The sequence below is a fragment of the Colobus angolensis genome, unplaced genomic scaffold, assembly GCF_000951035.1.
Source record: "Colobus angolensis palliatus isolate OR3802 unplaced genomic scaffold, Cang.pa_1.0 Scaffold10, whole genome shotgun sequence".
NCBI lineage: Eukaryota > Metazoa > Chordata > Mammalia > Primates > Cercopithecidae > Colobus > Colobus angolensis.
In genome coordinates, this window is record NW_012110919.1 from 17,684,578 (window position 1) to 17,712,147 (window position 27,570).

A 27,570-nucleotide genomic window follows, 5' to 3' on the forward strand; every position below is an offset into this window, starting at 1 on the left:
GAGCCCAAGACACTTCTTCTGTTATTCTGATGGTTATTCATTTATTTTACCAATTTAAACAAATATCTTTAATTTTTTAAAAAAAGTGTTACGATTTTTAAAAAATAATGTTGTCAGTAAAAATAATAAACAGTAAAATAGCAGAAGTCATTCTTAGCAAACATTTTTTTAAAAATAGCATAGCAAAAAGAATTTTAAACAAAAAGGTTTGCAGTGAAAAGTGACCCACCTCTGACCCTCCTTTCCATCTGACTGAATTCCCCAGTTCTCCTTTCCAGAAAGTCACTTTTCCTATACTCTCCTCTATCCTTCCAGAGACACTCTATGCATATACAAATATCTTTATTAACTGGCATTTTAAAGTTAAACCATTGGAAACTCTTGCCCTGAAAACTATTCAGGCCTCTGTGTGAATTTATGCTTAGTGGGGCTTCCTTGGGGACCTTTGTCATGGGCAAGTTTGGAGTCAGGTTTTGCAAGTTCAGAAGAAATTATATAAAGGAACAGTTTGCTCTCATTAGTTTGAAACAGATTTTCAAATCAGTAATGTCTGAGAATGTTATTTGACCATTACTGCCAAGCCCTTTGACTTAAGGGGGAATTTAATCAGTTAAGTGCGTCTGTTGCTACAGAAATTGACATATACCTGCTTGTGTATGTGCTTTTTAGTTATGAAAAATTGTGTACACACCACTATATATAATGTGTGCCTTAAGTCTGATAAAGTAAATACTTATATATTCCCATTCAATTTAAGAATGAATACAACATCAATACATTTGAATCCTCCATGTGCCTTCTCTTGTTCTTGGCTGCCCCTCCCATCTGTCTATCTGGAGGCTCTGGCCATGTGCCTGCCTATTCACTTGGTACCAAGCAATCCCAACACATTCCTGAGCATTCTCTGTGTGATTAGGTGAAGCACAGGTCCTTTTCCCAGGAGCATCTGCAGCAGACCTGAGCTTCAGATGTAGGTTTCAAAGTTTTTCAAGCATGAACTCTTAGTTGGAATCCCAATATTAAAACAGATAAAAGTTGAACCTTTCTGGTTGAGGTGGGACAGAGGGGTTCTCTGCCTCCTTCCCCTTCCCCTGAAACTCCTCCGTGGAATTCATAAGCACAGTCTCCTCTGTAGAAGGATGTTTAGATACTTTCACAGAGCCTGCAGGATCCTCGATGATCGTGCCCCTCTGTGCCTTTCCAGCCTCATCTCATGCCAAAGTGAGCCACTTACATCTTCTCAAACATACCATAATGCTCTTCTATCACTCCATTCCTTTGAGTTATGCCTTTTACCGAAGCTGCCCCTCCCTCATATCCCTTTCACCCTCTCTCTAAAGAGGAGCTCCTCCTTATTCATCATTTGAGCCCTCTCTGAAACTGTAACTGTAACCTCTTAGGTGCAGTTAGTTGCTCTGTCTTCCTTAGGCCAGTAGCAATTTATTCAAGTGTTTATTTGCATGCTAAATTAACGTGTAATTCTTTACTTCCATGCTTCTTCCCCCTTTTAGGTTGTAAGCTGATTGAGGACAGGAACCATTTATGTTCATCTTGTTATTTCCACATATGTGGAATAAGGAGAAGTTGCTCTCATGCAGCCTTGCAAACTGCATTCCAGCAAGAGACACAACCAAATTCACATCTCCTAAGGCAGGAATGAGGTTAGGGACTGGAGGAACTGATAGAGGGTCAGTGGGACTGGAGTGAGTGAGGTGTCAGTATGGTAAGAAATGACACTGGAGACCCATGTGGAGGCCGGATTATCTGGGGCCCTGTGTGTCATGAAAAGAGACTTGGATTTAATTCTACATGCAGCAGAAGACTATTGAAGGGTTTTAGTCAGGGAAGTGACATGATCTGATTTTTAGTTTAGAAAGATCTGATGTGGAGATGAACAGGCCAAGAGTGGACCGGCTAGAAACTAGCAGTTTTCCAGATGAGAGATAGTGGGGCTGGGATGGTCACAGCAGATAGTACCACAACTAAAATTTAAAAACTAGAATTCTGAAATTATAGTAATTTTAGGTTTTGGAAAAAAAAAATTAGTATCTGGACTACTGAGGAAGCTCTGTTAATGGCCACTACTTAGCAGTTAGGTTTTTGGCCACCTTCAGATTGACCACTGTGCAAGGAATTATGGGTATCCTCACCATCAATCCCATTTTTACTATTTTTTACTTGGGAAAAATCATGGTGTTAAATGAGTCCATTAAAAAAAGTTGATTGTTTAGAGGAATAAGGAATGGAATAACAAGGGGGGAAAGGAGAGCTGATCCTGTTGCTTAAAAAATTAGAATTAAAAAGAGGGTTCCCATGTGCAAGAAAACATAGCTTTATAAACAATGTAAAGACACAAAAGACATTGTGTTGGCAAAAATGTGTAAAAACAATAGCTGCTAATTTCACACCCCATGGGATGAGGGAGCATAAATGTGCTTCAGCTTTAGATAACAGAGTTGTCTCCACTGGCCAAGCAGGTTCACAGAGCTTTCCCTCAGTCTTGCTGCCACAAGAGGGTTGGCAGGCCAGCCGCCAGTAGAGGTGTTAGCAAAACCTACCGATTTCAGGCTTAATCTTTCACCTACCTTTTCTTTTTCGGTAATGTGTTCATTATTTGCTGAGCATTACTCTATTCTTTGTCTGCAAATTTTTTGTTTCTAATGCAGCTTGCTTTGTATGGGTGAGATATGGAATGGCACCAAAATCCGGCACCCTGGAAAGCCAGGGATTTCCACCCTATGACAAAAGAATGCCGTCTTGACTTCAGAGATTGCCTAATCCCAGCTGTTCTGATAATGTAATTAAGGCTGCCTAATGTCTTTAATTTTGCAACCAGTTTGTGTGAAAAGGAGAATTTGGCACTCTGAAGGCTTAAACACTAAATAGCAATCTCAAGACGCCTAATTAGAATTCTGTGACATTAAGCTAATTGGTGAAACTGTATTTCAGCAGCTTAACTTCTTTATTAATTTTTTAAGCATTTTCATTGAAAATCAATTGATGAGCTGTCAGCATTTTTCGCTGAAATATGATTTGCTCTTTACTGCTCCTGTCTTAAACAGGCTGAAAGGCCTTATACTAGCAAGGTATTGAATATTATCACCAGCATTCCTTCCCTTTTAGTCATTTTACTTTTGACCCAAATAATGTGGTTTATTGTGTGGATGGCCTTGTGGTTTCTCACTGATCTGTGAACTTGGACAGCATTTTTTCTTTTAAACAGAAATTTTAGGAGTGGGGAAATTTAATAATGAGGCAGTATTTCTGTTGACTGTGCTCTTACTTTTTACTTGTTTAGTACCAGAACGTTTCGTTGTGTTTGAATCAAGGGGCTACAATAAATTCAGCTGGGATCCAAAAAAACTTTGTCATAATTTGAGACAAAAGTGTCTAAGTGTAAGGGACTAATTAAAATAGAGCTGAGCTTTTGTTGTTTAGGTTAAGGGCATTCGATTCTGTTCAGGATGCTTATTCAAGTTCCTTTTGCCAGTTTCCACAGGAAGTTGCTGGAATGGGCTTCTTCATCCCCTCTCACCCCTCTGCACCTGCTTCCATTCCCATATTCTTTCTTTCCAAGAGTGAAACTGCTGGATCTCACTGTAAGAAAGGATTAAGCTCTCAGAGGAGGAAGTTTTCTCTTTAGAACACTTCTGACATAGTAAATTCAAATTCAAGATCCAGTCTTTTCTATCTGAAAAGTTGGTCTTAGTAGAAAAGTGGAAGGACATGTCTTAACTTTAAAGAAGGAAAAGCATGAAATCCAATTCCACTTAGGAAATTCCTTCTTTGGCACTAGCTAGAGGAGAAGATTCATTTGCTTTGAATACCTTCTTCATTCTGAGTCAAAAAACTACCTATCAGAAACATGCAGGAATATAGTCAGTATGGAATTTGGAAAATCTTGCTTAAACATATTTCACTGAACCTCAGAATTCTTTAAGAAATTAATTAGTATAAATATGCCCCCCATGTTACTTTAATGTTTTGTTATTTAACTTAGATCACAAATATATTGGGCTTTTTTCTTCCACTGCAAAGAAAAAAGATGTGTACAAAGGGAAAAAACTAATCGAATTAATTTTATAGGGGTATTTAGTATTCATAATATCTGTTATATTATTGAAGAAGTCTGCCTGTTTTTTATTTGTAGTGAGCCAGCTATTTAGTTTTGCTTTTTTATTTTTTATGAACTTGATATAACTGGCATTCTGGTTATGTTACTCTGTTACATGCTATCTAAAAACAGTGGCTTAAAGCAACCATTTTATTATACATACCTCACAGTTTTGTGGGTCAAGAACTCAGGCGGGACTTGGCTATTTGATTCTTCTGTTTCACATGGTGTTGATGGAGGTTGGTTGGTTGGTGTTCTGCTAGAGAATGGTGGGAAGGGCTGGAAAGCTAGGTGCAGGCCTTTCTAGAGTTGTCACATTGATGAAGGTTGGTTGGTTGGTGTTCTGCTATAGGATGGTGGGAAGGGCTGGAAAGCTAGACTCAGGTCTTTCCAGAGTTGTCACATTCGGTGGCTCAGGAATCTAAGAGTAAGTGTTTCCCGTAGATAAGAAACCGTGTGACCTTAATGACCTAGACTGAAAGTCACAACATCACTTATGTTTATTCTGTTGGTCAAATAGTCCCCACCCAGATGTGGGGCAGTGGGGCACAGGGGAGGGGTGGGCATGGGCCACACCGCTCAATGTTTAGTTCAGGGATCAGCCAGAGATTTGGGCAAACTTTATATATATAATTTGGAGTTTTCTTCCTTGCGTTCTCTCCTTTATGGAATTCCCCTTCACCTTCCAGCTACTCAAATCCAGTAGTTCAGATCTTTTTCTTCTGTTTCTCCAGTGCAGTAAGACTGCTGGTCTTTCTCTGAGTTTCAGCTTCCCAATGTGGCTTGGACTCTTTTTATTAACGTGGCCTACCCTTAGGTGAAAAGCCTTAAAAATGAAACATGTACTCAGTGCCACTCACTCTCAGTGTCCTGCTTTTCGACACTCCCTAGTGCCTTCAAAAAGTTTTTAAATGTTTTGTCCAGAATTTATAATTATTATCTGCAGATGAATCCATCTGATAGGACCTACTCTACCAATTCGGGAAACAGAGCCACCTAGTCTGTTTTCATGAGTCACTGTTCCATCCCATTGATTTGGCTTCCATAATCTTACTGTTTTAAAATATCACTGTGGTTTAATAGCATTTGTAGGTAATTTTTAACATAAAAATGAAAATGTTACAATTATATGTTATGAAGGGTACAAATAAAATGAACACCCTCAAGGCCACCACTTAACAACTAGACTATTACCAATACCATTTCATTTACATATGTACCCCTACTCCGTTCTTCACTTTCCCCTACTGTCCTGAACTTTTGCATTTTTTATTTCTTGATTTATTATATTATTTACATTTTTAATTATAAAGCTTTAAAATTATTTATTACAGTATAAGCTTTGCTTACTTTTGAGCTTTATAGAAATAGATCCCTACCATATAATTTCTCTGCAATTTTTTTCTTCTTTCAACATTAAGATGTATCTATATTGTTGCGTGTCACTGTAGTTCATTTTCATTTCTGTTTTCCATTGTGTCAAGATGTGATACAGTATGATGAATACCACTTTATTCATTCTACTGATCAAGGACTTGGTATTGTTTCTCCCCATTTGACATTTAAAAAAAAAAAAAAAAAAAAAAAAAAAAACACAGGAGCACTCACTGGTGTTCTTATTTATATCTCCTGGTTTCCATATGCAAGAGTTTCTCTAAGGAGGATTACCTAGTCATGGAGTCAGAGTCAAGTTAAGTTTTTACCTGAACTGGAGAATGTCAAACTAGTTTCCCAAGTATTTCTACATTACATTGTATATGAATTTCTGATGATCTCCATCCCATGACTTAGTATCAAAAACTTTTAAGTTTTTGTCTAATAGGTGCAAAGTGGCTTCTCCTTGTAGTCTTAATTTGAATTTTCCACATTACTAATGAGGCTGAGCCCCTTTTCGTGTACTTATTGATTATTCCTGTTTTCTTTGAAATGTCTTTTGGGTTGTTCCCATTTTTGATATTGATTTCAAGGAGATTTTTGTGTATTTTGCATCCTAATTTTTTGTTATATGTGTTACAGATATCCTCTTCCAGTCTACATTCTTTTTTAAATAACTTTATATATATATACATGCTTCTTTTTTTTTCTTTTTGGAGACAGAGTCTGGCTCTGTTACCCAGGCTGGAATGCAGTGGCGTGATCTCTGCTTACTGCAACCTCCACCTCCTGGGTTCGGGCAATCCTCCTGCCTCAGCCTCCCAGGTAGCTGGGATTACAGGCGTGCACCACCACACCCAGCTAATTTTTGTATTTTTAGTAGAGATGGGGTTTTGCCATGTTGGCCAGGCTGGTCTCGAACTCTTGACCTCAAGTGATCCACCTGTCTCAGCCTCCCAAAGTGCTAGGATTACAGGCATGAGCCACAGCACCCAGCCAACTTTATAGTATTTTAAAGTGCTACTAATTTGTGCTTTTAGTTGCAGTCATTTGTCAACTTATCTTCCTTTTAATAGTGCTTGATATGGTTTGAATCTGTGTCCCCACCCAAATCTCATGTTGACATGTAATCCCCGATGCTTTAGGTAGGGCCTGGTGGGAGGTGATTGGATCATGGGGGTGGTTTTTAATGGTTTAGCACCATCCTTCTAGTGCCATTCTCTTGATAGAATTCTCATGAGATCTGGTTGCTTAAAAATGTGTAGCATCAACCCCTTTTCCCTCTTCTTCCTGCTCTGACCGTATAAGACATGCTTGCTTCCCCTTTGCCTTCTGCCATAAATGTAAGTTTCCTGAGGCCTCCCCAGAAACTGAGCAGATGGCCAGCATCATGCTTCCTATACAGCCTGCTGAACCATGAATCAGTTAAACCTCTTTTCTTTATAAAGTACACAGTCTCAGTTGTTTCTTTATAGCAAGGCAAGAACAGACTAATACAGTGCTCTTTATTTTTTAAACTTGTGTGTTTAGTATTTGTTCTTTTGTTCATCTGTAATGAGGTAAGGAATCCAATTTCATTTGTTTTCCAAATGGATAACTGGTTGTCCCAGCTCCATTTATTGTATAGTCTTTCATTTCCTCACTGATCCAAAATGCATCTCTATCATATAACAAGTTTTATTATATGTGCAGATCTTTTCTGGACTCTTTGGTCTATCCATTGGTCAGGTTGTCTATGTATGTACCTTTACGTTTTTTAGGAGTGTCTTGGCTATTTCAGGGTCTTAGCTTTTCCATATAAATTTTAGAGTTATTTTGTCAATTTTCATCAAAATAAATCTTCTAGGGATTCTAATTGGTGTTGCATTGGAACTATAGATCAATTTGGAAAAGATTCATAATCTTAAAATATGTAGACTTTTTATCCATGAATATTTTCCTTTCATTATTTTGGTTTTCTTTGGTGTTTTTCAATAAAGAGTTGTAATTTTGTTCATGAAGGTCTTGCACCTCTTTCAGATTTATTTCTAAGTTTTTTAAGGGTTTTTGGTTAACATTTTAAATAAAAATATTAATAACACTTTGCAAAATACACAAAAATAGAATAGTAAAATTAACTCCCATATATCCATTACAGACCTTCAACTGTTATCAGTGGAAGGCAATCTTGTTGCATCTGTACCCTTCTCAACTCTTTCCCCTCCCCTTATTCCCCAAATTGTGTTGTTTAAACAAATTGTAGCCATCAAATCATTTCATTATCTCAGCTGTCAAATAACATTCTGTAAATACTTAAAAATATGTCTCTAAAAGACATGACTAAAATTTTTCACACCTTAAAATTTTTCATACGTTTTCACACGTTAAAATTTTTTAGATAGATGGATAGATAAGATAGGAAAGAATTTATTATGGGAATTGGCACTTGTGATTATGGAGACAGAGAGTCCCACAATGTGCTGTCTGCAATCTGGAGAAGCGGAGAAGCTAGTGGTATAGTTTAGTCAAAGTCCAAGGGCCTGAGAACCAGGGAAGTGATGGTGTTTACTCTCAGACTGAGGCTGAACGACTGAGAACCTAGAGTTCTGATGTCCAAGGCCAGGAGAAGATGGGTGTCTCAGCTCCAGAAGAGATAGTAAATTTGCCTTTCTTCTGATTTTTTGTTCTGTGTCCTCAAAAGTTTGGATGATGCCCACTCACATTGGTTGAGGGCAGATCTTCCTTACTCAGCCCACTGATTGAAATGTCAATCTCTTCCAGAAACACCCCCAGAGACACACCCAGAAATAACGCTTTACCAACCTTGTGGGCATTCCTTAACCCAGTCAAGTCGGCACCTAAAAATAACTATCATGTATCTTTATGGTGTTTTCTTTCTTTCTTTTTTTTTTTTTTTTGAGATGGAGTCTTACTCTGTTGCCCAGGCTGGAGTGCAGTGGTACAATCTCGGCTCATTGCAACCTCCGCCTCCCAGGTTCAAGTAATTCTTCTACCTCGGCCTCCTGAGTAACTGGGATTATAGGCACCCGCCACCACACCCGGCTAATTTTTGTATCTTTAGTAGAGATGGGGTTTCACCATGTTGGTGAGGCTGGTCTCAAACTCCTGACCTCATGATCCGCCCGCCTTGGCCTCCCAAAGTGCTGGGATTACAGGCGTGAGCCACTGTGCCCAGCCCTCATGATGTCTTTTAACATATATATATATTCCTCTCCCTCCTAAATTTCTTATAAACCAGGAGTTAAATCTAGAGGATAAATGGTATTCCGGTTTTGGTTTGGTTTGGTTTGGGACTAGAACACTTCATGGGTGGTGGGGGTATATCCTATCCTGTATGCCTATTTTATCCACTTTTTGTGCCATTGAAATTGATCATTGGGTTTAGGTGTTTGGGTCCCTGATTCATCCATTAAGCTCCCCATCAACTTTTCTCCTGGTAGTTTTATTTAGCATCTGATGATGATCATTTCCTTTATTCATTATCTCATCAGGGCATGCAAAATAATGATATTCTAACATTTTCATCCTGGTCCATTTATTAGCTGGAATTTTTTAATAAGGAGTACTTTCATTGTCATCCCTTTCGTTACCCTGAAACATAATTTATGTGGGAAAGGCGGGGTAAATGCTTGCTACATTTTTTTAAGCCTGTTTGCAGAATAATGATTTAGTTCTCTAATTTCCTCCAGAAGTGAATAGTGAAGGGTTTTTTTTTTTTCTGAGTATTATTATAAACTTAGGAATTTTAACATTTTTACTTAAGTTTTAGAATTAGCTTCTCCATTTTCACAAATAAATAAATAAAAGCCTGCAAGCTTTTTCATTGAGATTGCATTTGAATTTGTAGGTCAGTTTGGGGAGAACTGATATCTAAATAATATTTAGCTTTCCAAACATATCATCTCACCTATTGAAGTTTTCTTTAATTTCTTTCAGTAATTTTTAGTTGCTTTGTGTTTATTGGCCTTGTATCTTGCAAACTTGCTAAACACATCTACTATTTCTATTAAGGCTTTTTCTTAGATTCTTTTGGATTTTCTGTGTGGATGAACATATTATCTGCAAGTAAAGACAGTTTTATTGCTTCTTTTCCAATATTTATATCTTTTATTTCTTTATTTTGTCCTGTGGAACCGAATGGCACCTCCAATACAATGTTGAACAGGAGTGATGAGAATGGGCAATCTTTTCTTTTTCCCCCATTTTCTAAAGGAAAGCTTTCAGTTTCCTTCCCCTTCCCTGCAGTATCTGGCCCCTGCTGTGCATCAGTGCAGGATCTTTGCCCAACCAGGTTTCCTGCTCCTCCCCTAGGGAAAGATGCTTCTCCCTTCTCTTCCCTCTGGCATTGCACCTTCTCCTGAAATCAGAGGGTTTACTGGACCTCTTCCGGGGGAGACTGTTGTTGCTAGTTACTGTAGGTGCAGAGCTTGTTGGGAGAGCAGGGGTGATTAGGGACAGATAGCTTTTGCTTCTATCCCTCTCTGACAGGAGGTGATTTTTGCTAGGCAGGAGGGTGTCCTGCCCTCTTCCCAGGAACTTAGGTGTTGCTTCCTATGCAAGAAAGCCCAGGGAAGTAGGTAGGTAGGGTTTTATTGCCTGTGTTCCAACAAAGGGGTCTTTCTCAGGTCTTCTGCCTCACTGCAGCCTTTCATGAGCACTTCACAGAAAGGAACTCGTGAGTGGGTGTGAACACTTCTTGTGCCTGGGCTTCAGAAGAACTCTGAACTTGTGTGGCAGTCCACATTTGGCCTTTAAGAAGTCCTTAAAATTTTAGCTGATTCCTTCTATTACACTATTTGCATCCTAACTTTTCTTTAAAGTGTAACCACCTAATTATACCTTCCTAAACAATATAATGTAGTTGTGCTGGGTTTTGAACCTTATATAAATGGAATCGTGCCATATGTATATTGTTTTATGTCTGGTTTCTTTTGCTGAGTATTTGTTTTTAATATTCAGTCATGATTGTGGTTAGTGATTTTTTGTTCATTTTCATTGTTTTATAGTGTTTCATTATATGAGTATACCACAGTTTGTCTACATATTATCTGTATGGTTTCCAGATTTTAGCTGCTACAAATAGCTAGTTTAAGTATCTTGAGTGCCCTCCTCCTGCCAGCAGCACTGGCATCTCCGGGGAGCTGCTTAGACATTCATATTCGTGGGCACTACCTTAGACCTACTGAGCTGGAAACTGTAAGGGTAGGGCCTGCAATTTGTATGCATGTGTGGTTTTTTTGTTTGTTTGTTTGTTTGTTTTTGAGGTGGAGTCTCGCTCTGTCGCCCAGGCTGGAGTGCACTGGCGCGATCTCAGCTCACTGCAACCTCTGCCTCCCGGGTTCACGCCATTCTCCTGCCTCAGCTTCCTGAGTAGCTGGGACTACAGGCGCCCGCCACCACACCTGGCTAATTTTTTTGTATTTTTAGTAGAGATGGGGTTTCACCATGGTCTCGATCTCCTGACCTCGTGATCCGCCCGCCTCAGCCTCCCAAAGTGCTGGGATTACAGGCGTGAGCCACTGTGCCCAGCCTTTTTTTTTTTTTTTTTAGACGGAGTCTCACTCTCTTACCCAGGTTGGAGTGCAGTGGCGCAATCTTGGCTCACTGCAACCTCTGCCTCCTGGGTTCAAGCAGTTCTCTGCCTCAGCTTCCCAAATAGCTGGGATTATAGGCGCCCACCACCACGCCTGGCTAATTTTTGTATTTTTAGTAGAGACAGGGTTTCACCATCTTGGCCAGGCTGGTCTTGAACTCCTGACCTCGTGATCAACTCACTTCAGCCTCCCAAAGTGATGGGATTACAGGCGTGAGCCACCGTACCCAGCTGCAATTTGTGTTTTAACAATCCCTCAGAGTGATTACTGTACATGCTAAAGTTTGAGAACTACTTCTATAGCAGGTATACCTAGGAGAAGAACTGTTGGGCATAGGGATGGGTAGATAATGGCAAACTGTTTCGTAAGTGATTGTACCAATTTACACCTTTACCAATGATACAGGAAACATCTTGGGCATCTTCAGAGTTTTTAATAGTAATTCTTCTCCCTCCACATCCTTTTTGGTTTTAATGCATAACTTTATCTGTAAAATTAAAAATTAGGTCATTGGTCAATGAAATCTGAAAGTCTAGAAGTGACTGGTCTAAAGGAAATGTCTTTGAATGCAGTGAGTATGTCATCATCTTTGCTCTCATTTAAATACCTAGCACAGTGTTAAGCACATAGAAAATTATGTACATATCTGTCAAACTGAATTTGAAAATACCAATTTTTTTTCTGTTTTAAGCAGTTCCTCCATCTTATTTTTTAAAAATCTTAAGACCTAAAGTTTATTAAAATAATCTAGCAGTGCTTTTTGAAAAATCACCATATACCTTTTTTTTTTTTTTTTAGCTTTTATCTCTTCTTTTTGAAGACTTGTTCAAAAAATTTAATTCTGAAATGAAAAAGATTGCCGACCAGGTGATTCCTAAGCAAAGAGCAGCCCAGTTTGATGTTGTCAAACACATGCGCCAAGACCAGATCACCAACGGCATGGTGAATGCTATTTCTACCGTAAGTCTTCAGTCACTCTTTTAGGGTCTTGTAATTTAGTTGTAAATCTATTTGGTAGAAGAAAAACTTAAAGCACTTTGAGAATCCAGGTGAAATATAGAAAGGAATGTTTACAAAGCACAAATTTCTACTTTGAAAGGAAGTCTGAAGTGTTTATTACTATAACTTTCCTGCCAAATTATAGTTCCTGTTATATGAGGCAGTAAGAAAATAGATACTCTTACACAGAGGAAAAATCTCCATTTAACTGTTAATAACCATTCTTTTAAAGAATACTTTCCCCCATTTTCTTCTGTAGTAAAATTGACACATTTCAGGCAGGTTTATTAATTATCAACCTTTTGTCCAAAATAATACAAAATGTTTCATTTCACAGGAGGTTTATATTCTTTGAAGACCTGTCAGCTGTTCCTCACATAAGCAATGAATTCTGTGATGGATGAATTCAGTTCTCGGTAGCAGCTGTGTAGTCAGGGTCTCGGGCTATTCAGAAAAGGTTATCAGATGGGTTTTTGCTTCCTTTCTTAAAGCGTAACAACTATAGGTCTATCTGATGAAGTCTGGTTCATGTTTTGCATGCCAGACATAAAATTGGTTTTATAGATGAGATTTTGCCCCAACAAAGCATAGTATAATCTACCATGTTGATTCCCTTAATGATGAAAGAGTGCAGATTTGCTTCAATACTTGACTTTAGAACTTTATAGTGGGTCTATGTGAGTGGCCCATACAGTGACGGCTACATCGAAATTTGAGGTGAACCAGGCCTTTGTTCCTATTTAGGCACATAAACTCTAGTGGCCCAAACTTGTCTGAGGTCGATGCCTGAGTATTTGAAGAGAATCCTCCAAAGACTGCTTGAACACACTTCTGTTAGAATTACTTTTCCTTGCTTCCTCGCCCATGATTTTCAGGTCAAAAGAGCTATTTTGAGTACTTCTTTTACCCCTAGAGGAAACTGCTTTACCTCCCTGACAGAACTGCTTATTACAAAAATCAGTAGCAGGCCTAGTTACAGGTGTGCCCCACTCTAGACAACAGAAAAAGATCAACCTTTACAATTCTTAGTGTTGCTATTAGCAGAATGCTTTTACCAAATACATTTTTCTCAAAGGAGCATTTTTAGCCCTCTTGTCTGTTTCTTGTCTCTCCCTTTTGTAATACTCCTACAGAATACAAGAACAAATTCTCTTGCTGAACATCTTGGCTTCACTCCCATCTACTTGCTACTTGCCAACAGCTGCTGCCTTATTTTAGCTGTGTGCTGAATACTTATTTACCTTATTTACTCTTACTCTGTGGGCATAAGTCAGTTTACTAGATTTATTCTGCCTCCAAGGATAAAAGGAGTTAATGAAATAAGTGATAATATGAGAGGTTAATTTGTGGGATATATATAGTTGCTCTGTTTCTTTGCCTTTTAATAGGGTTTCTTAGAGTTTAGCTCTTTCCCACGTTTCAGAAACTCAAGGTTCCAAAGTGATCGATCTTCACTATAGTAGTGAGCAAACTCTACTTTGTGAGGGAGCTCCCCCAAAGTTACACATTTTATTTTATTTTATTTTTATTTTATTTTTTATTTTTTTTTTGAGATGGAGTCTTGGTCTGTCGACCAGGCTGGAGTGCAGCGGCCGGATCTCAGCTCACTGCAAGCTCCGCCTCCCGGGTTCACGCCATTCTCCTGCCTCAGCCTCCCGAGTAGCTGGGACTACAGGCGCCCGCCACCTCGCCCGGCTAGTTTTTTTGTATTTTTTAGTAGAGACGGGGTTCCACCGTGTTAGCGAGGATGGTCTCGATCTCCTGACCTCGTGATCCGCCTGCTGGGATTACAGGCTTGAGCCACCGCGCCCGGCCAAGTTACACATTTTAATGCAAACGCCTTATCTTTTCCTGAAACCCTAGCAGTTTTTCTGCTACAAGAGTTTTTAACCTGGGATCCACAAGAGTCCAAAAATGAATGTAAAATTTTTATTCTTGTTTCTATGTGCATTTTTCTGAAGAGAACATTCCTAGCTTTTATTGGGTCCTCTGAGGAAGAATGAAGAACCACGGCAGGTGCAGTTTTTCTCTTTAGAATTAGAGAACTTGAGTCAACAATTTTGTTCACATCTTATTGTCTGCTTTGCTTTTTTTTTTTTTTTTTTTTGAGACAGCGTCTTACTCTCAGGCTGGAGTACAGTGGTGTGATCTCAGCTCCCTGCAGCCCCTGCCTTTTGTGCTCAAGTGATCCTCCCACCTCAGCCTCCCAAGTAGCTGGAAATACAGATGTGCACCACCACACCCAGCTAGTTTTTGTATTCTTAGAAGAGATGAGGTTTTGCCATGTTGGCAGGCTGGTCTCAAACTCCTGACCTCAAGTGATCCACCCACCTCGGCCTCCCAAACTGCTGGAATTATGGGTGTGAGCCACCATGCCCGGCCTGCTTTGCTTTTTGGATGAATACTGTTTTCTACTGTTGATTCATGTTACCATGAATTTAAATTTCAAAAATTTCTAATCTTAATCTTTAAATTATTCTTGAGAATATTTTTAATGTATACAATTAATACAACTACAAAATAATACAACATGTTTAATGCATAAGAAGATAAAGTAAATTTAATGTTCAAGATTTAGTTGATATGAATCTATTTTAATAATGACACAGTGGCCACAGAGAATATATGTTTCTTAATATGAATATATATACTATTTTTAGATTCCTTAAAACTTAACTAAGAAGCCTTCAGTTTGTTCATTATCCTAAGTAAATTATACCTGAGTTATTTTTCTGTTGCTGCATTTTCCTTTTCTTAAGACTAACTTTGGAAAATATCCAAATAGCACATTCCAACATGAAATGATCTCTTTGAGCTTCAAACTAGTTTTCCCTTAAATGTGTATAGAAATTGCTGGTGTTTTACCAGTTAGCTTATGACTTCCCATGGAAATCTGTGGTTGAACTGGCTCTTCATTATAGAATTAGTTCCTGAGAAGGTGGTGGCTCTGGTGTGGTAAGTTTATGCATCGAACAATTCTGAGATGGTTGCTAGATACAGTAATGTTCATTATCTTCCTAGAAAACTCCAGCAAGTGACTTGACTAAATTTTCATTTTAATTGTGACACTTTGATTTCTGAATATGTGTCATGGTTCTAATTTCGTAAGCATGAAGATCTTGTCATGAACTTCTTGGAGTGACTGCACGGTATCAGACAACATAGGATTGGGTTAGGAATACTCTTACGTCTTTCATCTCCCTACAGGGAAATTGGTCTCTAAAGAGATTTAAAATGGACCGCCAGGGTGTAACCCAAGTGCTGTCTCGCTTGTCATATATATCCGCACTGGGCATGATGACAAGAATCTCTTCCCAGTTTGAAAAAACAAGAAAAGTGAGTGGTCCTCGTTCCCTCCAGCCATCTCAGTGGGGAATGCTTTGTCCTTCGGACACTCCTGAAGGAGAGGTAAGGAATCTGAGGAGTCTTGATGCTGTGTCAGAGGCGATACCTATGTCTGTGCATGGGGTGGGGTGGGGGTTCTGCTTCTGTTCCCATCTCCAGGCCATATCCTTTCTTTTGTCCGTCATTTATCTGGCAAAGAAGTATTGACATGCTTGGGAGACTACATTCGTATGATTCCAGAACTAGGACCTGCAGAAGCATTTGATTCTGTGTGTTAGCTAAAAGTAATACAGTCCATGTTTCTCTTGCTTATGTTAGTTTATCCCAAAATCAAACCATGCACAGAGGGGATAAGATTGAAGGCAGATTGAAAGACCTATCCCCTCTCATGCTCATGAGGGGCTCTTTTTGAGCAGCTCCTTATTGACCTTAGTTAGGCTCAGTCACAGCCAATTAGGAGTATACAGTCCATGACCTAATACGGATTCTAACTCACTTATATTGGAAACACAAGCAATTGCCTAAACACCAAGCCAGGGAGTTTACATTGTTTTACTTCTGTAGCACCCACTACTCCCTGTGTCAGGGTCCTTTCTCCCTTGTGTTAACATTGTGAGTTTCACTTGATTCTATTCCTTCTAAATTGTAAAATTCTGGAGGAAGGAAGGTTCACCATTGTATCTCAAGCTCCTAACATAGAGCCTTAGTTAGAGTAGAGGCCCCATGAATATATGCTGAATTAATAATTATGACAAGTAAAAGATGTAGGTTCCAAAGTGTAGGAATTTATCATTATTTGGAAAAGATGAAAATAGGAGTCTGTATAGAGCTGCGATTTTTAGAAACCATTTATCTAATTTATCTTAAACCATATGGAAATTGACACTAAAATTATCCAGTTTATCAAATTTTGTATAACATACAACTTTGAAACATTTCATTTCCCAGAGATTGCTTCAGCTAACTTAAAAAAAAAAAAAAAAAGTAGCTATTTTGTACGTTACTGCAGCAGATGGTTTTAAGACTTGAAGATACAATCTTACAAGTCACCTGTCTTAAGTATTTTTTTTCTATTTACTATATTCTGTCCTTGTTGGTATTGTTGTTTTAGAACTGTACTGGGTTGCATAGGTGTTTAAAAATATTTATTTTCTTTTCATTTTGAAGTAGTTTTAGATGTACAAAAAAGTGATGAAACTGGTACAAAGATTTTCCACACTCTTTCGTCTAGATTCCCAACTGTGAACATCTTATGTAACCATAGCGCTGTTATCAACCTCATGACATTGAACAATACTATAATCTATGGATCTTATTCACATTTTGCCAGTTGTCCCACTGTTGTCTTTTTTCTGTTCCAGAATCACACATTATTTTTAGTTGTCATATCTCCTTGTCTCTTTTAATCTGAAAGAATTTTTCGGTCTTTATTTACCTTTAATGACCAAGAAACTTAAGGGTACTGGCCAGTTATTTTATACAGTCTCTCATTTCAGGCCAGAAATTTTATATTTTTATGTAGCTGCATTTATTAATGTTTTCCTTTACTTATTTTATACAGTGTCATCATAATGACAGTAATGTTCCGTTGTCTGGGAGTAATTGTTAATGTAGTCAATTTTGTTGGGCATTTAGGATGCTGTCAACATTTACAATTACAAATAGTACCGTGCTGAGCATTTCTGTAGCTAAATCTATTTTATATCCTTGCTTGTTATGAAGATAAATTCCTCTGGGTTAAGGGATATATATATATTTTAAAGGCATTTGTGTGAATCACCACACTATCCCCTACAAAGTTGTACTGCTTTGCACTGCCACCAGCAAAGTAGTGAGCTATTTTCAGATGCAAACTGTACTTTGTATTACTAATGTTCATTCTTAGAAATGACTGTCTTTTGTTTTTTAGGCATGTGGTTTGGTTAAAAACTTGGCCCTTATGACACACATCACAACTGATATGGAAGATGGACCCATTGTTAAATTAGCCAGTAACTTGGGAGTAGAAGATGTGAATTTATTATGTGGGGAAGAGCTCTCTTACCCAAATGTGTTTCTTGTCTTTCTTAATGGTGGGTATATTATGGAGACATCTTGGCCCTAGACAGTCTGTGAAGAGGGGGAGGGAATCCGTTATTATCCTGGTATTTAAAGCACAGATAGACTTTAATTCTGGGCCCAGGTTGACCTTCACTTAAAGGTAGAAAATACAGTGATAACAGAAATAGTTACTTTGTTGGCTGGGTTATCCAAGGTTCTGAGAGGATATAGCCATCAGAGCTAAAGGGTAACATTGCAGAAAGTGGCTGCTCTCTGCCCTTTTGCAGTTGCTGACATATCCATAGTGGAATAAGGTTCAACATGGTATCTTTAAGTACAAGTTAAATATTGGAGTCATTCTGCAAAAATTATCAGATCAGCTCTTATAATGAATTGACTTTGTCTAGCCATCTGATAATCAGTATGTCAGCAGCCTGTGGTAAGAGGATCCCTCTCCTCTGGCTCACACTCCACTTACTTCTTTCATATACCTCTTCCTACCTCCTTCAAAGTCTTCCAGAGACTCAGCAGGAAGTGTGCTCTCTTCCTTTCTGCTTTTGATTTATTGCTGTGTGTGCCTGTCCTCTCACTAGTATGCTCCATGAGCTTATCCCTTATCACTTGTCTGTCCTCTCTTCCTCTCCCCCTTCTGCTCATTCTAGGAGGCATTAACTCTTTTTTATATGGGCTGGTGTGGAAGGGGTCAGAGCCTCAGCAGGGCTGTTAACTGACTACCTCATTCATTGTATCCCAGAGGCTAACATTGAGTGAGCTTTTACTCCGCACTTTACCCAGTGCCTCTTTGAATCCTCCCGCTAACCTTGGGAAGCAAAGTTCGTTTTCCCCGAATGATGATTTCCCCGATGATGATTACAACAAGAAACAGTTTAATAGTAGCAGTTAGTAGGTGCTAAGCAGAATTCTCAGTACTTTAAATGATCAGCTTGTTTAATCTTTACTATCACCCTGTGGAAGTGATGGAGCCAGTGTTCAAACCCAAGTGGTTTGGACCCAAGTTCATGCCCCAGCACTGTGCTGAAAGATGAGGAAAATGAAGCTGACTTTTCCAGTATTCCTCAGCCAGCATCTGGAAGGACTGGCCCTTAACCATTCTTCCTTTGTTGCTTCCCTGCAACCTTGTGGACTGGCTGCAGGTGTTAATAACAGTATTTTCAAATAACTGCTTAGTGCTGCTTACTATTTCTATTGGTTGGATTTATTAAATCAGGTTGGGTTTATTTTTTATTTCTGTCTTACCTATTCTTTCTTTTTGCCTAGGTAACATCTTGGGTGTCATTCGCGACCACAAAAAGCTGGTGAATACATTTCGACTCATGAGAAGAGCAGGATATATCAATGAATTTGTTTCCATCTCAACAAATCTTACAGATCGATGTGTCTATATTTCTTCTGATGGAGGAAGGCTATGCAGGTATATGTTACTAAAAAGAGTTTTTAAGAATCTCTTTATATTTATTCTTGAAAGAAATAGACTGGTTTTTATTTATGAAACTGTTTTAACCTCTTTCATTGTGAAGATAAATTTAATTCCATGAGCAAACACTTTATGAATATGCATATTAGGTACTGAGGATGCAAATTAATATGGGAGACAGAGTCTGCCCTCAGAGAGCTCAGTCTGCCAGGAAAGGCAGAAAAAATGACTAATAACAATCATCTGTGCTAGTAGTTAATGCTAGCCACTATTTGTCATTTTAATGGAGGCACTACATGTGTAAGGCTTTAACTCCATTCAGCCCTATGAGGTTGGATTATTCTTGTCGTTTAACAAATGAGGAAACTGAGGTTCAGTGAGGCTGAGTAACTTATTGAAAACTAAAGAGTGGTGGAGTCTGTTTTTTATTTGAAAGTCCTTAGGATTCGTTTGATGCATGATTTTGCCCACTATAGTCTGTTGCTACAAACTGAGCTTTAAAGGATGAGTAGGATTGTGTTAACTTGGAGGTAGGTGGGGAGGAGAAAGGCTGAAACAAGGCAAGAATGAAAACATGGAGACATGAAGAAATAAAATAACACTAGATCCAATAGAAAAGTAGATTCCTTTTATTCATTCAGTAAGTATTTATTAAGGGCCTATTATACACAGGTACTATCTAGGAGCTGGAGGTACAAAGATGAATGTGACATAGTGTCTGGTTTGAGGGGATATGCAGAGACATCAGCTGAGGACATTGCTTTGTTTCACAAGCCTTTTCTACCGTAGTTTTCTACCGTAGTTATTCTGTGTATACCTCGGGTAGAGTTGAAGCACGAGGCAGTGAGCTAGCAGTAGCTGGAAGTCTGTCAGAGCTGGGAGAGTGACTGTCCAGCATCCATTCCTCCTTCATATGATACTACCTCATTTTCCTTTGAGGACTGCCCCTCCCCATTGGCAGGCTTCTTGGGATGGTCAGTCCAGTGCCCTCTTCTCTTCAGCCAGGGGTTGGGCATATGACCCAAATGAGGCCAGTCATACACCCTCATCAGAGAATTTGAATCCCAGGTAAAATAAATCAAGGGAGGGAAGTGGTTGGACCTGATTCATTCTCCCAGTGCTGCATGCAAGAGATTGCCGGTTACACCTCATTTTCTGGATCCTTGGAATTGCTCTAGTTCCTTTTCTTTCTGAGGCTGAGCATTTCAGTTTTTTCGTTGATTCTTATCCTTCCATTAACTCTTTTTTATTTTTATTTTTTGAGACAGAGTCTCAGTTTGTCACCCAGGCTGGAGTGCAGTGGTACAATATTGTCTCACTGCAACCTCCGCCTCCCAGGTTCAAGCAATTCTTATGCCTCAGCTCCCCTCCCACCCCTGCCCCCCTGAGTAGCTGGGATTACAGGCACACACCACCACCTCTGGCTAATTTTTTGTGTTATTAGTAGAGATGGGGTTTCACTGTGTTGTCCAGGCTGGTCTCGAACTCCTGGCCTCAAGTGATCCACCAACGTCAGCTTCCCAAAGTGCTGGGATTATAGGTGTGATCCATCGCACCCAGCACCAGTAAATTCTTAATGCCTCCAAAAACTTCATTTTTGCTTAAATTAGCCAGAATCGGTTTCTCTTCTTTGCAACCAAAGAATGGTTAGCTGATGATATACCTGTGTTTGAATCCTAACTTCCCACTTACTGAGTTGTGTGACTCTGAGTGTACTACTTCGGTCTCTCAGCCTTGGTTTCACTGGCTATAAAATGGAAACAATAATGCCTGCCTAAGATTGTCTTGAGAAGTAGTTGATATAAGGTGTGGTAAGTGCTCTGTAGAGTGCCAGGCACACATTAGGTGCTTATTTATAACTATTAATAGCATAGTCCAGTTAAGAGCAGGAATAACAGTGACAATTTCTAGGTTACTCTTTTTTAGGATTTCATTACGTCCAACATACATACTCGAAAAGAAAACTCTTTTATAGAAGCAACTTTATAATGGCATGACAGATCTAGCAGGAAAAAATAGTAGAATGTGTTGAGTTAACGTAAGGATAACTGAGGCAGCTAAATGTGATCCCCTCCCTCTCCTCCGCTGGTTTCTGTCGTCTCATCTGAGGCTTAACCTGAATCCACTGCAGCACTCAAATGAGGCATTAGTGGGCTCTGCTTCCCTACCAAGAAGGAGCCAGAATTTTGAGGTACTGTGGATTTCCATGAAAAGCTCACCCAGTTCATTTTTCAACAACTTGTGTTCCGCTTTTGTAATTGTGCAGCTCCTGTTCTTAACTGTTTAAAAGTGCTCATTAGTCCTCAAATAGTTATTTGGACCTTAGGGTAGAGCGTACAAGTGTCTGGTGGTTACTTGCTCCTCTCTGTAAGAGCTGCTTATCCAAATAGCAACAGCCCTTGACGTTTCAGTGCCACATGCCATCCTTTGTGTCGGGGTTTCCTCATGGTGGCAAAGCCCTCCGAGGCAAGTCCCCACTGACAGTTACAGGTTAATCTGCCAGAATGCCTTCTCCACCTTCCACCCATTACGTTGCTGAAAACCACAAAGTAAGAAAGCTTTATTCTCTGCCAACTTTCAGCCACTCTCTTTGGTCACTTGTAGCTTTAAGTATCTTGCTAACCTAGCTCAGTGATGTTTAGACTAAATCAAACTACTCTAATCATCTGGATATTCATCAGAACCTCATAATGCAATGCCACTTATTACCCTAGGTGACAGTGCTTCTTTGACTGTTAACTCCGTGAGTAGTATGCAAAATATTTCCAATGTGAAATCAGGGGATGTTTTTAGATTGATAAATTACACCGTTTTTAAAAATATGACATTAAAGGTTTTGTTTCCTTTTCAGACTTTGAGTATCATTTTTGTGTTGCCTTTTCGTTCAAAACCAAATGTTTCCTAAGATACTTGCAGGAAGCACTGTGTGTGTGCATGAATATGTGTACACATACTCACATGTGCACATGGGCTTGGGTATATATGTGTGTATATGTGAGAGAGAACATAGGCCCCTACACCATGCTCTTGCGTACAAAAAATACCTGGTGTACTCAGCAATCCAGGAATAGGTTTGCTCGTATTTATATCTTCCTTCATCTCACTTTGGTAAACTTAACTTGCCTGTGTAATTTTCCCCTGGAACTACTATTAATTTGGTTTTGCTGTTTCCGTTCTAGACCCTACATAATTGTCAAGAAACAGAAGCCAGCAGTCACAAATAAACATATGGAAGAGCTGGCCCAAGGGTACAGGTAAGTAGCCAAAAGTAAAACTTACCAATCTCCTTAATACCCACATACATGATTTAAGAAAAGTGTATTTTCATTTTAGTGTTTTAATTTCTTTCCATCAAATTACCAGCCTGTTAAAAACCTATTTTGCTCCATGTGAACTTGCTTGGACATTGTAAAATATTCATCAATTTAGATCATGAGGCTTACATAGTCTTGAAGTCAGTTAGTACACAAGTGTTTCTGGTAAGAAAAGGACTTACATCATGTGTCATTGTAGACACTGTGGGTCTCATCATGAGGTTTCTAAGGTCAGAATTTTTTTTTAAGAAGTGGGGACTAGGTTGACAAGAGTTACAGACAGACACTTTGCTGTTTTTATTTCAGCAATTTGTGGTTACTGTGTGAGCTAAGAATAACATGTTTCAGGTATCTCAATGAATGTAATGATATCCTCTGGGAGAGAAAGGTGCTTGGGGCCTAAATGAAAGCCAGTATCTCCTGTTGTTATATAAAATACTGCAGAAAAATGCTTTTTAATGATGTCTCTTTCACCAATATTTTCCCAGGAATTTTGAAGATTTCTTACATGAGAGTCTGGTTGAATATTTAGATGTGAATGAAGAAAATGATTGTAACATTGCACTGTACGAACACACAATTAATAAGTAAGTAGAATCCATAGCGACTGTAATTAAAACCTGTTCTGACTATAGAAACTAACTTCTTTTGACAGGAACTGTTAGAAATACACAATTTTCTTTTTTTTTTTTTTTAACATGTAGGTTTGTTATGTAGGTAAATGTGGGCCGTGGTGGTTTGCTATCAACCTATCCCCTAGGTTTTAAGCCCAGCATGCATTAGCTATTTATCTTGATGCTCTCCCTCCCCCAGGCCCCTAACAGGCCCCCTGCTGTGTGTTGTTCACCTCCGTGTGTCCCTGTGTTCTCGTTGTTCGGCTTCCACCTATGAGTGAGAACATGCGGTGTTTGGTTTTCTGTTCCTGTGTTAGTTTGCTGAGGATGGCTTCCAGCTTCATCCACGTAACTGCAAAGGACATGATCTCGTTCCTTTTTATGGCTGCATAGTATTTCATGGTATATATGTATATTGTATATTTCTGTGTGTACCACATAGAAATATACAATTTTATAGCAAAGTATAACCCATCATTTATCCCAGTAAAGAGTATTACAAAGCAGCTAACAAGTCGTCTTTATATTTCATTATCCTTCCTATTGGTGTGACAGTTTATACACACACACACACACACACGCATACATACATAGATATATCCATATACATAGATAGATAAATATATATATACACACACACATATATATATGGTTGGTTTTTTTGTTTTGTTTTGTTTTGTTTTGTTTTTTGAGACAGGGTCTTGCTCTGTCACCCAGAAGGAGTACAGTGGCACAACATCGCTCAGTGAAGCTTAAAACTCCTGATCTCAAGCGATCCTCCCACTTCAGTGTCCTGAGTAGTTGGGATTACAAGCGTGAGCCACCATGCCCAGCCTTAATGTATATTTTTTAAAAGGAGTTGCTTCTCTGATTTTAATACTTGATTACTGCCAAAATTGAACTAATGAATTAAGCTGTATAAAAATATACTTACCTCTTTTTGAGATGATTTTGTCCATGGACATCTGAATTCTTGTCAGTACAGGAATTCTCTACATAGTCTGTTCAAAAACTATCTCTAAGTTTATGTGTAGTATACACTTGAATTGATAGTATGTTCACAATATTTCTTCTTGAACAATATTTTTAGAAGCGTTTGTGTTCCATTTGGAGTACATTAAAGAGCATCTATATAACCTGCTGTCTGATGCATGTGACTGATGTGCCATTTACCTGAAATTGGAATTCTTGCAGATATATTGCTAGAGAGTTTAATACTACCACCTGATAACTATTTATGTCTTCAATCAAGAATAAGTACTTTTCTGACCAGTGTAGCGGCTCACTCCTGTAATCCCAGTGCTTTGGGAGGCTGAGGCAGGAGAATCGCCTAAGGCCAAGAGTTTGAGACCAGCCTGGACAACATAGCAAGACCCTATGTCTAAAAAAATAAAATAAAAATAAAAAATTAACCAGACGCAGTGGCATACACCTGTAGTCCTAGCTACTCAGGAGGCTGAGTGGAAGGATCACTTGAGCCCAGGAGTTATGGGTTACAGTGAGCTATGATCATGCCACTGCACTCCAGCCTGGCTGAGAACCTGTGTCTTAAAACAGGAAAAAGAAAAACTTTATTGTTTTCTGCTACCAAATGAAATATATTACTTTTTAAAAGATTATAATTTACCAGCCTGGGTAACATGGCAAGACCCCGTCTCTACAAAACCCTTAAAAATTAGCCAGATGTGGTAGTGCAGGCCTGTAGTCCCAGTAACTCAAGGGGCTAAGGCTGGAGGATTTCATGAGTCCAGGAGGTGGAGGCTCTGTGAGCCATGTTCATGCCACTGCACTCTAGCCTGGGTGACAGACCAAGACCCTGTTGCCATTATATATATTGCAAATATATATATTTTTTGCACTTTGTAAATAGTGCTTTTTAGTCAGAATTTTTCTTCCTCAAAGATGTGAATCTCTCAAAGTACTATTTTGTACCCCTCATTTCAAAATTGACTGAGGGCCAGGTGTGGTGGGTCACACCTATAATCCCAGCACTTTGGGAGGCTAAGGCAGGAGGATTGCTTGAGCTCAGGAGTTGGAGATCAGCCTGGCCAACACAGTGAGACCACATCTCTACCAAAAATAAAAAAAAAGTTAGCTGAGTGTTGTGGTGTGCACCTATGATCCCAACTCTTGGGAGGCTGAGGTGGAAGGATCACTTGAGTCCACTTTGAGGCTTCAGTGAGCTATACTTGGAACACCACTGCATTCCAGCTTGGGCAATAGAGTGGGACCCTGACTCAAAAAATATATAGATATAGATACATATCCTGAGTATAAAATAGAACTATTTTATAATAGCCCCATAAATGACAGTTCCATCCTTGTATTACTCAAGCCAACAAAACCCTCTATTTCCATCCTGACCCTTTTTCTCTATATCAGCATCAATCCCTAGCTCATCATGTGAGCCTTCCAAATACATCTGGAATCTGAACTGTTTTTCACTACCTCAATCTATCACCTAGTCCAGGCCATTTCCATTTCTTACCTGGATTTTTGCAAAAGCCTCCTATTTTGACACCTGTTCCCATACAGTCTTTTCCTAATAGAGCAGAGGGGGCATGTCCGTTCTCTTTTCAAATCCCTCAGGGGCTTTCCATCTCCCTCAGAAGTCCTTACAGAGGCCTTCCAGTTCCTGCACAATCTGCCCACTCCCATTTCTACCTCTTCCCGCTCCCTGTTTCAACCACACTGGCCTCTTCTCTGAATACTCCAGGCATGCCTCTGCCTTAGCACCTTTGCACTGGCTGCTTCCTCTGCCTGGAGCACTCTCTCACATACCTGCATGGCTCACTGCTTCACCTCCTCCAGGTCTTCACTCAGGTGTCTCCTTCTCGTGAGACTTTTCTGACCACTCTATTGAAAATAGAAACTCTTATCTCTATCCACTCCTCTTTACTACTTTTTTTTTCCTTCTTGTGCCTATTACCATAGAGTAAAATTGGTATTTTACTGATGTATCTATGTATTGTCTATCTCCCCTCACTAGAAGCTTCATGAAAGCAGGGATTTTCATCTGGTTTTTCATTGATGTAAATGAATATAACTCTCAGCATTACCCAATTACCAAGCTATTCTATACATCAAATTAATTTCATTTTAAAAATCTAGAAGTTTTTGTTTTAATTCATACTTAACATTTTTTAAAATGTAGAAATGCATGAAGCACAAAGAATGAATCCCCTTCCTTTCCCATCCCACCAGACTCTACCCTCCAGAAGTCACCAATGTTAATAATTTCTTATGTGTTATTCTAGATTTTTTTTTCTGAGTACAAACATACACACGTGATTCCACACAATGTGTGTGTATAAAACAGTGAAAACATTTCCAGTGCCTTGATTTTGAAACTTAACCAGTATACTCTGGACATTTTCCATATTAGTATATATATTTATATACATGTATATTTGTATATACAGTCATATGTCACTTAATGACGGGGATGCATTCTGAGAAGTTTGTTGTCAGGTGATTTCATTTTGTGAATATCATAGTGTACTTAAACAAACCTAGATGGTGTCTGTCACCCACATCACCTACTACGCACATAGACTATATGCTAAAGCCTGTTGCTTCTAGACTACAAACCTGTACAGCATATTACTCTACTGAACATTGTAGGCAGTTGTAACACAATGGTAAGTATTTGTGTATCAAAACATATCTAAACAAAGAAAGGGTATAGTAAAAATGCAGTATTATAATCTTTTGGAACCACCATCATTTATGCAGTCTGTTGTAGACCAAAATGTTATGTGGTGTGTGACTGTATACATATAAATATATATTTTTTAAATTGCTGTTTGTTATTACATTATCTACCTACACATATTTAGTTTATTAACTAGTTTCCTACTGTTGAATATTTAGATAGTTTCCAATTGTTCTACTGTCATGAACAACAGGTTACTTAGTTTTCATTCTAACTAAATATAAGTGCTTTATACACAGTGAATAAGAAATCTTGGCTGAGTGCAGTGGCTCATGCCTGTAATCCCAACACTGTGGGAGGCCAAGGCAGGTGGATCACCTAAGGTTGGGAGTTTGAGACCAGCCTGACCAACATGGAGAAACCCCATCTCTACTAAAAATACAAAATTAGCCGGATGTGGTGGTGCATGTCTGTAATCCCAGCTACTCGGGAGGCTGAGGTGGGAGAATTGCTTGAACCCGGGAGGCGGAGGTTGCAGTGAGCCGAGATCGCACCATTGCAGTCCAGCCTGGGCAACAAGAGCGAAATTTCATCTCAAAAAAAAAAAAAGAAATCTCCCAATTCCTGTTCAGTTTCTAAACTGATGCTTTTCAAGAGAATGATTTTCTTTTTTGTAAAATCAGAATCTAGAGTGTTTGGACGTCCAGTAATTATTAGATACTATATGAGTTTATGCATGTTGTCACCATAAAAGAAAAAAACTTCAGATGTTTCTTTTCATTTTTCAACTCAATCTAATCTTAACATCTGAAAAAGTAGTTTCTACTTAGATGGAGAATGTCAACTGGCCAATATTTAAACAAAGCAGTATATTTAAAAGAAAATCTGTTTTCTTCTAGACTATAAACTGTAGCTATAAGCTGATATTCTTTAAAGAAAAAAGCAAAACAGGCCACTGTAGCTATAAGCTGATATTCTTTAAAGAAAAAAGCAAAACAGGCCGGGCGCGGTGGCTCAAGCCTGTAATCCCAGCACTTTGGGAGGCCGAGACGGGCGGATCACGAGGTCAGGAGATCGACACCATCC

General features: G+C 38.9%; 1 protein-coding gene across 2 annotated transcripts in view; it reads left to right on the forward strand.

Annotated features, from left to right (window-relative positions):
- The window catches only part of POLR3B (polymerase (RNA) III (DNA directed) polypeptide B), a 137,749-nt gene that overhangs the window by 49,735 nt on the left and 60,444 nt on the right, over positions 1-27,570 (forward strand). For both annotated transcript variants that reach the window (XM_011935532.1, XM_011935541.1), the window contains exons 13-18: positions 11,881-12,042; positions 15,289-15,489; positions 17,336-17,498; positions 18,745-18,898; positions 22,081-22,155; positions 22,704-22,802. In XM_011935532.1, the coding sequence (XP_011790922.1) occupies positions 11,881-12,042; positions 15,289-15,489; positions 17,336-17,498; positions 18,745-18,898; positions 22,081-22,155; positions 22,704-22,802 (854 nt within the window). The remainder of the gene's footprint in view (positions 1-11,880; positions 12,043-15,288; positions 15,490-17,335; positions 17,499-18,744; positions 18,899-22,080; positions 22,156-22,703; positions 22,803-27,570) is intronic.